The following is a 15945-nucleotide window of genomic DNA, read 5'->3' on the forward strand; positions in this document are numbered from 1 at the left end:
CCACCATCCCCCGGCTAAGTACAAATTAACGAACAATTTTTCTCCCCTTCCCTCTCCTCAGCCTAGGCTGTGCTCCCAGTGCAGAACCACTGACACGCTCCACCCCAGAGGAGGCTGCCTGCCTTCTAGAGGAACACTGTACGTTCATTCTATTAAGGATCTGGCGGGATGGAAAACGCCTCCACACACAGTCTGTTACAGCAGAGCCCTCTTAGCCAAAAGCGTCTCACGTCCCCAGACAGGCCCCAGTTCCATGGAAATGCCCTCCCTGCACGCAACTCAAGAGATCAGTATAATATCAAACGCTTACTTCGCGCTTTCGTTTGTTAAAGCTTTACAAATGTTATGACACCCACTGACCATGAGGGAGGTATTATCACCCCCATTGTACAGATGTGGTAACTGAGGCACGGATGGTGACGGTAGCCGGGGCAGGATGACAACTCACGGGTGGGTGGCATGTAGCTTTGGGCTCACTCCCCCAAAGCAAGCGGCTTTCCCTGAAATTCCACCCCCCCCCCAGGGCATTTGGAGGAAGGGGCTGTTCCTGTCCACAGACACCGAGGATGGCTGCTGTTATTTCAGCCCATTGCTAGTGACTCTGCAGGACCTAGTCCTTAAAGCAGAAATTACCACAAGCAGGAGTAATCCGATTGGGAAATCCGTTCCCAGGCGTGTCAGCCTAATCCTTTAATATTAAATAGACAACTAAATATTTATTTCCATCCACCCCCGCTTTAAAAACGTGATTGCAATAACTTCTCGCTACAATTCCGCTGGGGGATTTAATGCGATGAAGTATTGGACTGTTTCCTATTTCGCGGCAGGTGAATATTAAAGCAATTGCTCTCAGAGGGTAAAATTCAGGCCTGTGCAGAGCCACTGAAATTCACTGGATTGCCAGAGATGTAGAGGAGGACCCAGAGCATGCCAAACTGATTCTCTCGGTAAGGCACTCCCCGCTCACGCTCCCCACATTGCTCTGAAAGCGGGATGCCTGCCTGGGTTTATTGCTCTGCTGGGGGGCGGGACACTTTTTGCAACAAGTTAGGGTCGGTCCTTGGGATCTTTGAACCCAGGGTATCTCTGAGCTGATATTTAGAACCGGAAGATACTGAGACTCACATCCAGAGCAAAGTGTAGAGCCCTGCGTGGATACCAAGTTTGTATCTGCATCCGATGCGCAAACATGGTCCGCAGATACCTGCAGATTTGGAGGGCTCTACCCAAGTGTGAAAAACCACCTCCCAAAGCAGGCCTGTAAAACTGAAGGGCATCGCTACCTGGCCCTGCGTGTGAGTGCCTTTTCCCACCACGGGTATGTGCACCTGCAAACAGCCCTGCTCACAAATTTTCCAGGTGGATTTTTTGGAAACCTTTTCAATATGTGCCTCCTGCCCCAAAAAGCCATTTAAAAATATTCTTGGAGGAATACGGCTCCCAAGCGCCATACAAATGGTACGTGCCGGGTCCCAGGCTGGCTTGCACCTGCAGCAGCCGGTTCCGGTCTGTAAGGGGACAGCGGGATCCCTAGTCTCTGCGAGAGACAGACAGCAGAGGAATGAGCGACACTTACCGCTTCCAAGTCCTGCAGCACCGCCAGGATGAAGAGGACGTATTTGTGTCCTGGCTCCAGGGCTTTGTTTTCGAAGTTGTCATAGTGTTTCAGGTCCCCCAGGATGAAGTGGGAGGGCAGCGTGCGGAAATGGGCAGCGATGTATGGCTTGGGGTAATCCAGCTGCCGGGAATGACGGAGGCTCCGGCGCTGAAGTCTAGAAATGTCCTGGATCACCTGGAAAAGAGAAGAATGCAACGCTTGAGACCCAACTGCTCAGTGCACCAGGACGAGGAGGAAGGGAGGGAGAATTGAACTGTTCAGTGCGAACATATTAGCTCCGCTTGTTCTATGTGCTGTGGGGGATTCGCCCTGCCCCACTCTCTTTGCTTGGGGCTGATCTCTCCAGGAAGGGGGTCAATGGTGCATTACGCATCACCCAGTCGGTTATTGCCATATGCTCGTCTGCAGACGTGCCTCTCCCTGCGATCGGAGCGGAGCTGACCGAGCGCTCACCTCTTCCAGGTCCATCTCCTCGGGGCTGCTCACGGAGTTCACGAACTGGCCCCCCCTCAATTTCTTTAAAGGCACCACCACGATGTAGTAAGCCCTGAGAGTCAGGAAGGAAAAGACAAGAGGGATGAGGCTGCCGGAAGGAATCTCACACAGCCCCTTTGGCACAGTCTCCGGAGCGGATATTTCCTAGGATGTTATTTTTTCTACCTGGCATCACCGTTCGTTATGGAAGGAGCCTGGCGTGCTGCTGATGGGAAAGCACCTCAGCAATGCGATGATGATGGTGGTTATGTTAGCGTTGGTCCCACGCCACCTCTCCCATCCGCACCCCCACTCGCTGGCTGCAGGCGGATGCCGCTTGCCAGCTGACACCCCGCATCCCTGACTTACACCGTCATTGGCGCTGTGAGTGGAGGTCGGCCGTTTCCTCCTCTCCAAGGACCACACCCTCATGGCTGCCTCCCCACCCTCTGTGCATCACCGCAGGATCTGAGCGAGCACCGTGCAGCAAATGAACCAGCCCCCCACCCGCGACTCTGCATCGAATCGTTTTCCTGTGGGCGGCTGTCTCTTGGCTCACGCTACGGCAGAAGCCTTGGGTTTGTCCCTGGGATCCAACGTTCCCAGGTCACCAGGCCCCTCACGGCGTTGTGGATGGGGGAGGGAGAGCCAAAGCCAGTCATTCGCTCTTAGCCCCTAGCTTGGTGTAAAACACTAGCTAGTTTCCACCCTGGCACCAGGGGCCCTTTTATTTTTTTCCCCACGGGTCCTTCCTTCCCTGGCAGGCCTGCCTCTGAAACCATCATTCCATCCCTCGTGTGGCTTCCGAGCAGGGACAAGGGCTGCAGAGCAGACTCACGGAGGCTGGCACATCCCACTCTCGGGCCCTGGGCTGCGGGGGAAGTTGCAGTTCCTATCAACTGTTCTAGGCAACTCTGCCTCGTTCGTATCATCGTGTGTACCCCGCTATTTAATATCGGTATCCTCACCGGAATCAAGGCCCCATAGGGCTGGGGGCTGTGCTATACCAGAGAGGCCTTGTCCCCAGACAGTTTACAAGCTAAGGGGGAGGTTTCCCAAAGCACAGATAGCCGTCGGTCCTTCCCCCCTCCCCCGACAAAGGATGGATTATTATCCTCCTCGGGCAGACTAGTGAGTTGCCCAAGGTCACACAGGGCGTCTCCCTGCCAGGGCCAGGAATCAAACCTGGGTCTCGTGAGTCCCAACCCAATGTCACCCTTCCTCCGAGCTTACAAGGGCTTGTGGTGCCGCAAGATGAGTTGAACGGGACAGCGACCCTCTGGCAGATGAAGGAGGCTGCGTAATAAGGACACCAATCCTTCCCCGCCTACGTCACCAGCTTCAATCTGGGCCAGCAGTGATTGACAGCCATTGCTAACTCTCCGAGGGCTGTCTGCTGGTCCGTGGGGCAATGAGCCAGTGGTGCCCGCCTGCTCCTAGTGAGTAACTTTGCTGGTAGCCTCAATGGACAAGCCAAGGACTGAATGGGCCACAGAAGCTCAACGTTTCTCAGCCCAGGATGGCTCCTCCACACCACGGTTGAGGCACACTTGCAGGACAGCTAGCGGGGAGACACTTGCTCTGCCCCTTTCTGTGCACACTGCGGCCGCCTGCACGGCCCTGTGCGTTATGATCGACCGCCACTACGTTCACCGCAATAACAGGAACCTACTGGACAGGCACCGAGCTCTTCACATCCGGCAGGATCACCACCATGTTGCCATCCGCGTCGGCCTTGTGAGTCACCTCCGGCTTCTTGGTCAGCATGTCCGTGGTGGTCCAGGCCGCCACGTTCTGCTGCAGGCCGCCCATGCTGTTCCCCCGGTTCGTCAGGACAAAGTTGTAAAACGTGCGGGGCTTCAGATTGGTGATGAGCTTTTTGGTGGTGCGGCCGTCCACGTCGATGTTCAGCTCGTTGTACTGGATCTGAGCAAGGCCAGAGCACCCAAAGGAGTCAGCCTCCTCTAGGCAACAGCACACCGCAGAGGTCCTGCCCTCCCCGGCGCCCAGAGAGCACACGGCACCAGGCAGCAGCACTGCCCATGCACTTCAGCCTCTAACCCCGCCGCGCAACTGCCGCGTACGTGGGAACGAGCGTCTGGGTGGGGAGCAACCGCGAAACTCCTTTGGCTTTCTATAGCGCCCTCCTCCGTAGGGTCTCGCAGCACTTTATAGGCATGGGATGAAGCCTCATGACTTCCCTGGGAAGCAGTATTCCCATTTTAGACATGGAGAAACTGAGGCACGGACCACGGAAGCGGCTTGCCCAAGGTGAGAGGGACTCAATAGCAGAGCTGGGAATGAAACCGATTCGCAACCGCACCGGTCACATCTATGAGACACCACTCCCTGCCTATGGTTGGGAATACAACTCAGCAGCCTTGGCTCTTAAGCTCCATGCTCTACCCACTAGCAGGGCCGCCCGGGGTGGGGTAGGGGGCAAATGGGGCAATTTGCCCCAGGCCCTGCAGGGTTCCCATGAGCCCTGGCTGAGAATCCCTTCCCTGACTAGAGGCGGCTTTTTAATTTTTACTCACTTGGCGGTGGTCCGGGTCTTCGGCGGCACTTGGGTGGTGGGGGGCCCTTCAGTCGCTCTGGGTCTTCGGCGGCATTTCGGCGGCGGGTCCTTCAGTGCTGCCGAAGACGCGGCGCGAGTGAAGGACCCTGTGCCGTCGCAGACTCGGAGCGCCGCCCGGTGAGTACAAGCGCCGCAGCGGGTGGCGCCTTTTTTTATGTCCGCTCCCCCGCTATGCCCCAGGCCCCCTGAATCCTCTGGGCGGCCCTGCCCACTGGACCATATTCCTCCCCCACCCTCCATAGCCGGGAACAGAATCTAAGAGTCCCAACTCTCAATCCCCAGCTCTATACTTCATTACCGCTCAGACAAGTTTTTGAGGGCAGGGAGAAGAGGCTGTGTTCCAAAACACCACAAAAAGCCCCTGGCAGGTTCAGGTAGAGGTAATGGAGACGAGCATCCCACAGTCAGACTCCCCATGGGAGCAGAACCCCAAGCAGGAGATACGCTTCTCTCCAGGAGTGCCCATGGGAGCTGGTTTCAGGGGAGGAGGAGTGTTTAACCCTGAATATACCATCCCCAAATTCTACCCCCTGCTGCCCTATAGGCCCCCGAGAGGCGGGCCACGGGGACAGGGTCCCCAGTCTCACTTGCCTTGTAGGGGATGGGAGAGTTGTAGTTCTCGGGGAACTCCCAGCTCAAAAGGATGGAGGTCTTCATCACCATCTTCACCTTGAAGTTTTTGGGTAAAACTGCTGGAAGAAAGTGCGGGGGTGGGGGGAGGGGGAGGAAGGGAAAGAATGGGGTAGGGGAGAGAGAGAGCGGAGGGGTTATCAGACACCGACAACAGGGGGCTGGCTGCACTGACGTAGGGAACAGAAGGACCTGCTCCCTCTTCCACACTCTGCTTGGGTTTTGCCAGAGTCCCATCCCTGACGCCCCTTCCCACACCAAACCCTAGCCTAACCCGGGGCAGGGGGGGGGAGGGTCTCTGCCCAAAGACATCCCACCTCCCCCCACCCCACCCAGCCTCCCTAAGCCAAAACCCCCCTGAAACGCTGGGTGCCTGAGCAGCTGCAGTGGAGAATAAGGCTCTGGATGTCTGAGCAGGCTGGGCTGAGGACAAGCCCCCGCCGGTTTTGCGTTTGGCATCTGGCTGAGTGGCGGCTTGCGAAAGCTGAAGAAAAGGCTCGTCCCACCTGTGAGAGAGGCTGGCCTGCCCCGGTGGCCAGTCAGGAGGGCGCCTGGACTTAACTTGGAAGGAAGCAGTAAAAGGGACTTACCTGGCGAAGGCAGAGAGGAGCGCGGGGCCCGTGCGTGAGACCAAGCGCTTTGCATTTACTCACCAGCCCGTCCTAGGCTGGCTGGACCGCCCCCGGCTCTCTGCCTCCCGGCGCCAGCCCCGGTTACAAGGAGAGAGAGGAGAAACCGGTAAGTCCTACCTTGGTCCAGTAGGAACGTCCGATACTGGACGGTCGGGCTGTATGGCCCGGGCCCTTTACTGGTGTGAGCCCGGATTTTAACGTCGTAGGCGGTGTTGGGTTTGAGGCCGTTGAGCGTGTATGAGTTCTCGGGGGAGGGGGACAGGTCTTTTTCCAAGGGGTTGCCAGGGGAACCGGCTTCCCGGTAGGCCACGGTGTACTTGACAATGGCTCCGTTCCTCTCGGCCAGCACGGGGGGCAGCCAGCTGAACTGGACCGACATGGAGGTGATGTTGCTCGCCTCAAGGATTTGGGGGTAACCTTGGGGGATGTCTTCGGGGATGGTCAGCTCCTGCACGGCCTCTTCCCCAAAGCCAGCCCGGCTTTTCACGGCCAGCTTGAAAACATACGTGGCGCCCTTGTGGATGTTGGTGGCGGTGTACTTATCCTCCTGGGCCGTGAACTCCAAGGTGGATAGGGGGTCGATGTCCTGTCGACCGAACTGGAGCCGGTAGCCCATGACCTGGCCCTCAGCATCCAAGGGAGGCTCCCATTTCACCAGGAGAGAATTCTCCTGAGTCTGATGCACGGACAGGATGGGCTTCCCTGGAACTGGGAGAGAACAGAGAGAAGAGACAAGCTCAGTTCCGTGCCAGCTTTCCTCCTCGCACCAGGGATGGAGAAGCTGGGTGAAGGGGTCAGAGGGCAGAGCTATCTAACAAAGCGGGCACAAGGAAATCCTGGCTTCTCTTGTTGGCTCTGCTGCTCGCTTGCTGAGTGACTTGCCCAAGGCCACATGGACCAACCCTTTTGAGTGGCCGCTGATTTTTGGGTGCCCAGTTCAAGACATCTTCAGGCCTGAATTCAGCAGGGCCAGGCACCCCCAGCTGCCATGAAAATCAGGCCCCAGGTGTCTTGAGTCAGGCTTCCAAAATCAGTGGCCACTTTCGAAAGAATTTACCTTGACTTCCCTGTGCCTTGGTGTCTGAAACGGGAACGTTAACGTTTGCCCACCTTGCAGGAAGCTTTGTGTTGATGAATGGGTTAATGTTCAGACTGCATTTAGAGCCATATATTCCAAATCCAGGACGGACCACTGTGATCACGCAGACGATCCAATTCGATAACACCAGCCAGAGAACTTCCCCAGAATAATTCCTAGAACGGGTCGCTTAGGAAAACATCCCATCTCGATTTGAAAGCTGTCAGGGATGGAGAATCCACCCCAACCCTTGGTAAATTGTTCCAATGGTTAATTACTCTCATGTAAAATTTACACTCGTTTCCGGTTTGAATTTGCCAGGTTTCAATTTAGGAAAGGAAACATACTATCGAAGTGCTAAGTACTACTCCAGAGTCAGATTTAGACATACAGTTGTGATATTTTAACTCCCTCTTGCTCCAAAATGTTCTGCAGGAAGGGTCCCATGGTGACTCAGGGCATGTCTTCTATCAGGGATCGATTTATCACGTCTAGTGTAGACGCGATAAAATCGATCCCCGATCGCTCTGCTGTCGACTCCAGAACTCAACCGCGGCGAGAGGCGGAAGCAGAGTCGACGGGGGAGTGGCAGTGGTCAACTCGCCGCCATCCTCACAGCCAGGTAAGTTGACCTAAAATACGCTTAGGTCGACCCCCCCCCCCCGCCCCCCGTAGTGTAGACCTAGCCTCAGTGACACGACTTGGAACCGATCCCAGGAGCCCAACGTCCAGCCTCTGGCTGTAATCACTAGACATGACTGCCTCCCAGAGCTGAGAAGAGAGAACCCAGGAGTCCTGTCTCCCAGCCTCCTGTTATAGACACTAGACAACGCAACTCATGCAGAAAAACAGGGCAGGAACAGATTGGAGCGAGCAGGAAAGCGCAGAGTTGCTGAAGGTGAAGTAATGAAGGATGGGAAGGCTGCGTTTCTGGGCAGCCTGGGGTCCTTAACTGCAGGCACGAGGCCAGCCGAAGCGAGTTTGGCAGCCGTCTGATCACCCAGCTGGGAAGAGAAAGATGGGGGCAAACGGGGACTCGAAACAGACCCCAGGATATGGGTGAAGTGGAGGAGGGGAGAGTGTCTGTCTACTCAGTTCGGCTTCTTCCCTCCTGGACATCACAGGGACATTGTTCTCAGCCGGCTCCCTCCACAACCTGTCAGTTCTACTGAGTTTATGGGATATTGTCGGAGTTTGGTGATGCCTCTGCCTAACGAGCCCTGTCCCTGCCTGAATGCTAAATGAGCTAATGGCCAGGGTTTGATTACATATGCAGGCCCGGGGGTTACTGGAGCCGGAGTGGCGAGGGTATTAATTCCGGCAGCTCATGCGTCGTTTATACTCACTCCACTCTATTAAAGATCTAATTTCCTTCTCTCTCTCCCGGTTGAGGGAGCGGGGGAGGAGAAGGTAGAAGGGAAGAAAACGGGTTTCTGAGAAACACAAACCAGCTCTGAAGTTAATCTGGCTGGGGGCATGCAGGTGAGGATGAGAAAGGTGCTCTGGGACTGGCTGGATCAGCCGATGCCTTTCTGCCCAATGATGCCTTGAGTGAGTGAGTGAGTGAGTGAGAGAGAGTGTGAGTGAGAGAGAGAGAGAGAGAGAGAGAGAGACAGACACACACACACACACACACACACACACACACATACACGCAGCACCAGGGAAGCCTGCTTGGTTGGAAGCAACAGCCCTGACATGTGAACACCCGGGCATGGGCTGCCTGGAACGAATGTTTTATTCATTTCAAACAACTGGAGAATGGCTGATGAATGCTGCTGGGAAAACCTCCTTTGGAAACACTTAAGAAACACAATGTTATTACAGAGAAAAACAATGCCATTATCTTTATGTCTCAGTTTTTATCACAAACATTACTATAATCAGCCAGGCCTGGAAATATTACATTTGCACCACAAATATAATTTGGAGCGGGGGGGGAAGGAAGGGGAAAAAAGTGTTTTATTTTGCAATTGGGTTGGACGCTAAAGGAGAAAATTGGATGTATTACAGTATTTAAATTCAGCCCCTAGCCCTGAATGATAAAGAAAGAAATCTCTCCTCTTGGAAGGTGTATTGACTCAACAGTGGAAAGGAGATAACGTTTAAGAGCCATTTGAAAGATTTTTTTTATTTATTTATTTTAAAGCTATTTCAAGTTGGGGGAAATTGAGTTTTGGGTAATAGCTGCTCTGCTGGAGAAAACAGATCTGGGTGACTTGATGCACCTCTGCTGCAAATTATAATGGGAGAGATGAGGAAGGACAACAAGACAGAGGGAATGAGTGACAAAGGACCGGGGGGAAGGCTACAGAAGAGAAAACAAAAAGGGAAGAGAGACCAGTGAAGAAGAGAGAGAAAGTGAGAGACACAGAGGAGGGAAAGAAGTGAAAGAGGGAAATCTAGGCGGAGTGAGAGGATAAGGAGAAGAGAGATGGGCAAGGAAAGGGAAACGCTAGGAGGCGATATGCCAGGCTGAACTAAAGTGGCACTGAAAGGAGTGAGATGCAGATGTTCAGGGGGCTTGCTGCTGGCGGCTGAAGGCGGATTTTGGTAAGCTCAGAGAGCTGATAGGTAAGGTCCCCTGGGAATCAAAACTGAGGGGAAAAACAACTGAGGAGAGTTGGCAGTTTTTCAAAGGGACACTATTAAGGTCCCAAAAGCAAGCTATTCCACTGGGTAGGAAAGAGAAAATGTGGCAAAAGACCACCTTGGCTTAACCATGAGATCTTGCATGATCTAAAAAATAAAACGGAGTCATATAAACAATGGAAACTAGGATAGATTACAAAGGATGAATATAGGCAAACAACACAGGAATGCAGGGGCAAGATTAGAAAGGCAAAGGCACAAAATGAGCTCAAACTAGCCACAGGAATAAAGGGAAACAAGAAGACTTTTTATCAACACATTAGAAGCAAGAGGAAGACCAAGGATAGGCCCACTGCTCTGTGAGGAGCGAGAAACAGTAACAGGAAACTTGGAAATGGCAGACATGCTTAATGACTTCTTTGTTTTGGTCTTCACCGAGAAGTCTGAAGGAATGCCTAACATAGTGAATGCTAATGGGAAGGGGGTAGGTTTAGAAGATAAAATAAAAAAAGAACAAGTTAAAAATCACTTAGAAAAGTTAGATGCCTGCAAGTCACCAGGCCCTGATGAAATGCATCCTAGAATACTCAAGGAGCTAATAGAGGAGGTATCTGAGCCACTAGCTATTATCTTTGGAAAATCATGGGAGACAGGAGAGATTCCAGAAGATTGGAAAAGGGCAAATATAGTGCCCATCTACAAAAAGGGAAATAAAAACAACCTAGGAAACTGCAGACCAGTTAGTTTAACTTCTGTGCCAGGGAAGATAATGGAGCAAGTAATTAAGGAAATCATCTGCAAACACTTGGAAGGTGGTAAGGTGATAGGGAATAGCCAGCATGGATTTGTAAAGAACAAATCATGTCAAACCAATCTGATAGCTTTCTTTGATAGGATAACAAGTCTTGTGGATAAGGGAGAAGCGGTGATGTGGTATACCTAGACTTTAGTAAGGCATTTGATACGGTCTCGCATGATATTCTTATCAATAAACTAGGCAAATACAACTTAGATGGGGCTACTATAAGGTGGGTGCATAACTGGCTGGATAACCGTACTCAGAGAGTAGTTATTAATGGTTCACAATCCTGCTGGAAAAGTATAACAAGTGGGGTTCCGCAAGGCTCTGTTTTGGGACCGGCTCTGTTCAATATCTTCATCAACGACTTAGATAGTGGCATAGAAAGTACGCTTATTAAGTTTGCAGATGATTCCAAACTGGGAGGAATTGCAACTGCTTTGGAGGATAGGGTCATAATTCAAAATGATCTGGACAAATTGGAGAAATGGTCTGAGGTAAACAGGATGAAGTTTAACAAAGACAAATGCAAAGTGCTCCACTTAGGAAGGAACAATCAGTTTCACACATACAGAATGGGAAGAGACTGTCTAGGAAGGAGTGCGGCAGAAAGGGATCTAGAGGTTATAGTGGACCACAAGCTAAATATGAGTCAACAGTGTGATGCTGTTGCAAAAAAAGCAAACATGATTCTGGGATGCATTAACAGGCGTGTTGTGAGCAAGACACGAGAAGTCATTCTTCCACTCTACTCTGCGCTGGTTAGACCTCAACTGGAGTACTGTGTCCAGTTCTGGGCACCGCATTTCAAGAAAGATGTGGAGAAATTGGAGAGGGTCCAGAGAAGAGCAACAAGAATGATTAAAGGTCTAGAGTACATGACCTATGAAGGAAGGCTGAAAGAATTGGGTTTGTTTAGTTTGGAAAAGAGAAAACTGAGAGGAGACATGATAGCAGTTTTCAGGTATCTAAAAGGGTGTCATAAGGAGGAGGGAGAAAACTTGTTCATCTTAGCCTCTAAGGACAGAACAAGAAGCAATGGGCTCAAACTGCAGCAAGGGAGGTTTAGGTTGGACATTAGGAAAAAGTTCCTAACTGTCAGGGTGGTTAAACACTGGAATAAATTGCCTAGGGAGGTTGTGGAATCTCCATCGCTGGAGATATTTAAGAGTAGATTAGATAAATGTCTTATCTGGGATGGTCTAGACAGTATTTGGTCCTGCTATGAGGGCAGGGGACTGGACTCAATGACCTTTCGAGGTCCCTTCCAGTCCTAGAATCTATAAGTTTGCTTAAGTGTCTGGAGGATTTGTCCTCTTCAGTACCAGGACCCTCCCCAACTGGGCAGGAAAGGCCACATTAAAGGGGAAAGGCTCCAATGCTCCAACCCCATGCTCACTGGAGAAAGAATGCATGGAAAGGGAGCCACAATGTTGGTTTCTGCCCTTCCCATTCCAGGCTGGGACGCCAGATTCCTGGCTGCATCGCTCCCTCCGCTGCGGCTCTGCATTGGCTTTGTAGCCTTGGGGGCACCCAGGTTAATGACGCCACATTTGACCAAGGGCCTTTGATCACTGGAGTGGCAGCTCACAACATTTCCAGGGGTGGCTGATGGCAGCTGACGCAGCTGCCCTGCACAGAGGGAGGCAGAGAATCCCTGAGCGGAGAAGAAAAGGAAGGGGAAGAAAAACCAGCACGAAAAGAGAGAGACAAAGGAAGGAAATGAAAAGGGGAGAAAGCTGCTGCCTGAGAGGAGTGAATGTGAGAACATGGTGGGCAGGGAACAAGATGAGCGGAGGGAAGACAGAGATAAATGCGATTCCATGGTGATGCCTTGAGACACAAGTGAAAGGGGAAGTTTCAGAGGGTCAATTGCCGGTCTAGGCACAGCAGTTCTCCCCCCACCCCCGCCGCATAAAACCTTTCAAGTGCTGCAGAGCGGAGGTGAGCTGTAATAGTGGAGGAGAAACTGCAGATCCGCTCACCAGGGATGAAAGGTGGCGAAGGCACCCATTTCCCAGTGCAGCAGAAAGGTTCAGGGGAACGAGAGACAGATCCCTCAGTGGCTTTTGTTGTTCCTCTGCTCTGTCCCTGCCTCCTGGCCGTGACCCCGTTTCTCTGTGCTTGGACCGGGAGCAGCCCTGCCATAAGGAATAAGTCAAAGGGATGAAAGAATCGGGGTTTGGGAGGGCAGCTGCGTGGCAGCCAGAGCCTGGCTCCAGGAGATCAGTCTAGGAAAGGTCAATGCTGTCTGTTCTTCCTCTCCGCACTGACCCTGGCGCTGCTAGTACAACCGTCAGAGACAACGCGATGGGGATGGAAGAGCGGGTGGCCTCAGCTATCCCCATGTCTGTTCTATACCTCTGCTGTTTGCTAGTCTACATTCGCTGTGTGCTCTGCCCGGCCCAGGGGCCCAGCAACCGCTCGCCGCAAGACCGTGCTGAGGGTCCCAGTTGGAATCTGTTTCCCTAGGAGTGGGAGCACTTCAGACACTGCGTCCTCGGTACCGGGGGAGCTGGGCCAGGCCAGGCCAGTGCGCTGGGTCTGCAATGGGGATGATCGCTCTGGACAAAGCAGGGCCTGGCCCCTCCAAACTGGAAGGATGGCTCGAGGGGAGCGTAGGTGGAGATTATCGTCAGGGCTCTGGGGACCGCTGGCCTCCCAGTGAGCACATGCCTCACTCCAGGGCTGTGCCAGGAGAAGATTTGGGGACTTTTAGATCAACACCAGTTGATCCTGTGTGAGACAGGATCTGACTTTCTCTTCCCATCTCAGCGCCCTACGTCTGCTGCTCCCTCCTGCCTCGACCACTCCAGCCTCTGGTGTTCTTGTCAGCTGACACTACAGTTTCCATCCCACTGCACTCGCAGCCTGAGAAGGAGCCGCTTTGAACTTCAGCAGGGCCACGGTGCCATCTCCTTCCAACCTCACCGGCTCCCATGCTGCTGCCAGGTTTGCTCAGCCCTCTGGCCAATTCTCCGCTGGGCCAGAGCCGCTGATCTCATAGGCAGCATGGAAAGGTGATCAATACCGCTCTGGCTCCAGCCTTTCCTCCGGGTAAACTTTACTCAAGTACTCACAACCACACCTCGGGCATCGGCAGGCCTTACAGACCCCGCTGATGGACACTGCCCTGTGCCCTGCCCAGAAGTCTACACCACACCTCCAGCACGGCACAAGCTGGACCAGGTTCGAGATTCCCTTTATCAGCAGGGTGGGTTGAGGAGGTGGCAGTCCTTAGTTGTATTGGGGATGGAGCATATGTAGTATAGGCCATTGGGAGGTGTAATGAGTTGGTTGTCTGCTGCATTGGGTGGGAGGATGTTCTCTTCAGGGGAGAACTGGGAGTTCTCTGGTTGAGATGACTGGGGGGTGTTATGCATTGGGAATGCTCTGCTTGGCTGTATTAAGGTGGGAGGTTCTCTGGGGTACAGGACTGGGGGTGTGGTGAGCTGAGGGTTCTCTGGGGCACTGGGGTAAGGAGGCTGTTTTTAGAGGGAATCAGGCATTCAGTGCTGGATTGGGGAAATTGCTTCTCTGCATAACGAAGTTGGGAGACATGATGAGCTGCAGAGAGAGGAAAGAGTTTCTCCAATTCTGGGCCTGGGGGAGTGAGACGACTTCCAAAGGGGAGGGGTGGGGAACGGGGAGAGCCTCTCACCTGCACCCTTAGTCGTGACCAGTTTGGGTTTGCTGCGGGCGCCGTCCCCTTTCATGGTGTAAGCGGCCACCGTGATGGAGTACGAGGTCTCGGGCTGGAGCCCAGCAATGATCATTTCCTGTTTGCAAGATCCGAGAGAGAGAGAGATTTTTGTTTTTTTAAACAAACGCTTGTTTCCTTGCAAGAGCCTCAGCCCTGTCCAGCATGCAGGAACGTTCACCGACACTGAAAACACAGGCAGTTCTAGGAAAACATGGAGATGGGGGGTGGGGGGTGCAGGGCGCAGTCTTTTGCTATGAAACACAACCACCCCAGCTATGAACAGACCCGGCGTCCGCAGGGACCGGGATGAAACGCACGCTCTCTCGAATCCACCTCAAACGCAGCCCCTATCTGAACGCCAACCGGTTGAACCATCAAAACACGGCTGTGCTCTTCAAAGCTTCCCGCTCTCCCACACTGTCTCAGAGGAGGGCTCCGTGGCTTCAAGGAGATTAACCCCCCCTCCTCCGCACCCGCCAGTGAGAGACTTAAAAAAAAAAAAAAAAATCGCCGTCTGTAATATTAAAGGGATTGCTTTAATGTGAACTGCAAGGCAACATTTGCTGCCTGCATGGTAAGGTGGAGTGTTAACACACACACACACACACACACACACACACACACACACACACACACACACACACACACACACACACACACACACACACACACACACACACACACACACACACACACACACACACACACACACACACACACACACACCCTCCTAAAGAGCTTTTGTTATGAAGCAGGACTCTAGCCTGGCCCTTGGCACTGAGGTATTCTGCCCTTCAAACACTGTTCTAACAATAACACACATGTTAAACCAAGCAGGATGGGGGCATGCACAGCAGGGTTTTCCCCAGAGCTCTGGGTGGGAGGGTGAAGGGAACTTTGCATTTGTTTGATCTCTCCTCACTCTACAAAGTCTAGGCCCCAGGCTAGCACTTGGGAAAAAGGTTACTGCTCCTGAGAACATCTGTCCTGCCCAAAGTGGGGCAGACAGTGAGAGAGTGGACCTTAAAAACAACAGGCTGTCAAGGAGGAGGGATGGTCCAGTGGTTAGGACCCTAGCCTCAGACTTACCAGAGTGGCCTTCAATTCCCTGCTCTGTCACAAACTTTCTGTGTGACCCTGGGCAAGTCACTTAGGCTGCGACAATCGAAGACCCGCAGCCTGGCTGCAGCTGACTTGGGCTTGTGGGGCTCGGGCTGCAGGGCTAAACACTGCAGTGTAGACATTTGGGCTGGAGCCCCAGTGATGGGTCTCAGTGCCCGGGCTGCAGCCTGAGCATCTACACGGCAATTTTTATCCCTGCAGCCCGAGCCCCAGTCAAGTTGACGTGGGCTGTGATAGGCAGAGCCACAGGTTTTTTATTGCAGTGTAGAGATACCTCAAGGGTCTGTCTTCCCTGCAGCTGGGAGCGTGCTTCCGGGGTCAGGGAGACAGACACACAGTAGCTGTGCTTGAGCGTTCGTGCTAAAAATAGCGATGGAGCCAGGGTTAGCTTGGGCTAGCTGTCCGAATACAACGCTGCCCGGACCCCTGGCAGGGGGGGCATTCTTAGCAGGCGAGCCCACGCTACTCCTAGCTACACTGCTATCTTCAGCATGCTAACTCGAGCACAGCTAGCATGTCTGTCTGTTCATGCTGGAAGGCACCCTCCCAGCTGTAATGTAGACATCCCCTTAGCCTTGCTAGGGATGTCTACACTACAGTTAAAAACCTGTGGCGGGGCTCAGGCTAAGGGGTTTGCAGTGTAGATGTTCGGGCTCCCGCCTCACAGAGCCCTAGAGCCCGGGCCCAAACGTCTACACCACGATTACACAGCCCCTTAG

At 53.1% G+C, this 15945-nt stretch overlaps 1 protein-coding gene across 7 annotated transcripts in view; it reads right to left on the bottom strand.

The window, feature by feature from the left end:
- The window catches only part of PTPRS (protein tyrosine phosphatase receptor type S), a 252215-nt gene that overhangs the window by 32012 nt on the left and 204258 nt on the right, over positions 1 to 15945 (bottom strand). For 5 of the 7 annotated variants that reach the window (XM_054013364.1, XM_054013362.1, XM_054013363.1 and 2 more), the window contains 6 exons: positions 14063 to 14180; positions 6050 to 6640; positions 5262 to 5359; positions 3765 to 4018; positions 2072 to 2165; positions 1577 to 1792 (listed from right to left, as the gene is read on the bottom strand). In XM_054013364.1, coding sequence (XP_053869339.1) covers positions 1577 to 1792; positions 2072 to 2165; positions 3765 to 4018; positions 5262 to 5359; positions 6050 to 6640; positions 14063 to 14180 — 1371 coding nt within the window. The remainder of the gene's footprint in view (positions 1 to 1576; positions 1793 to 2071; positions 2166 to 3764; positions 4019 to 5261; positions 5360 to 6049; positions 6641 to 14062; positions 14181 to 15945) is intronic. The other 2 variants (XM_054013366.1, XM_054013365.1) reach the window with 1 other exon arrangement.

This window comes from Malaclemys terrapin, chromosome 24, assembly GCF_027887155.1.
Source record: "Malaclemys terrapin pileata isolate rMalTer1 chromosome 24, rMalTer1.hap1, whole genome shotgun sequence".
In the NCBI taxonomy this organism is placed as follows: Eukaryota; Metazoa; Chordata; order Testudines; family Emydidae; genus Malaclemys; species Malaclemys terrapin.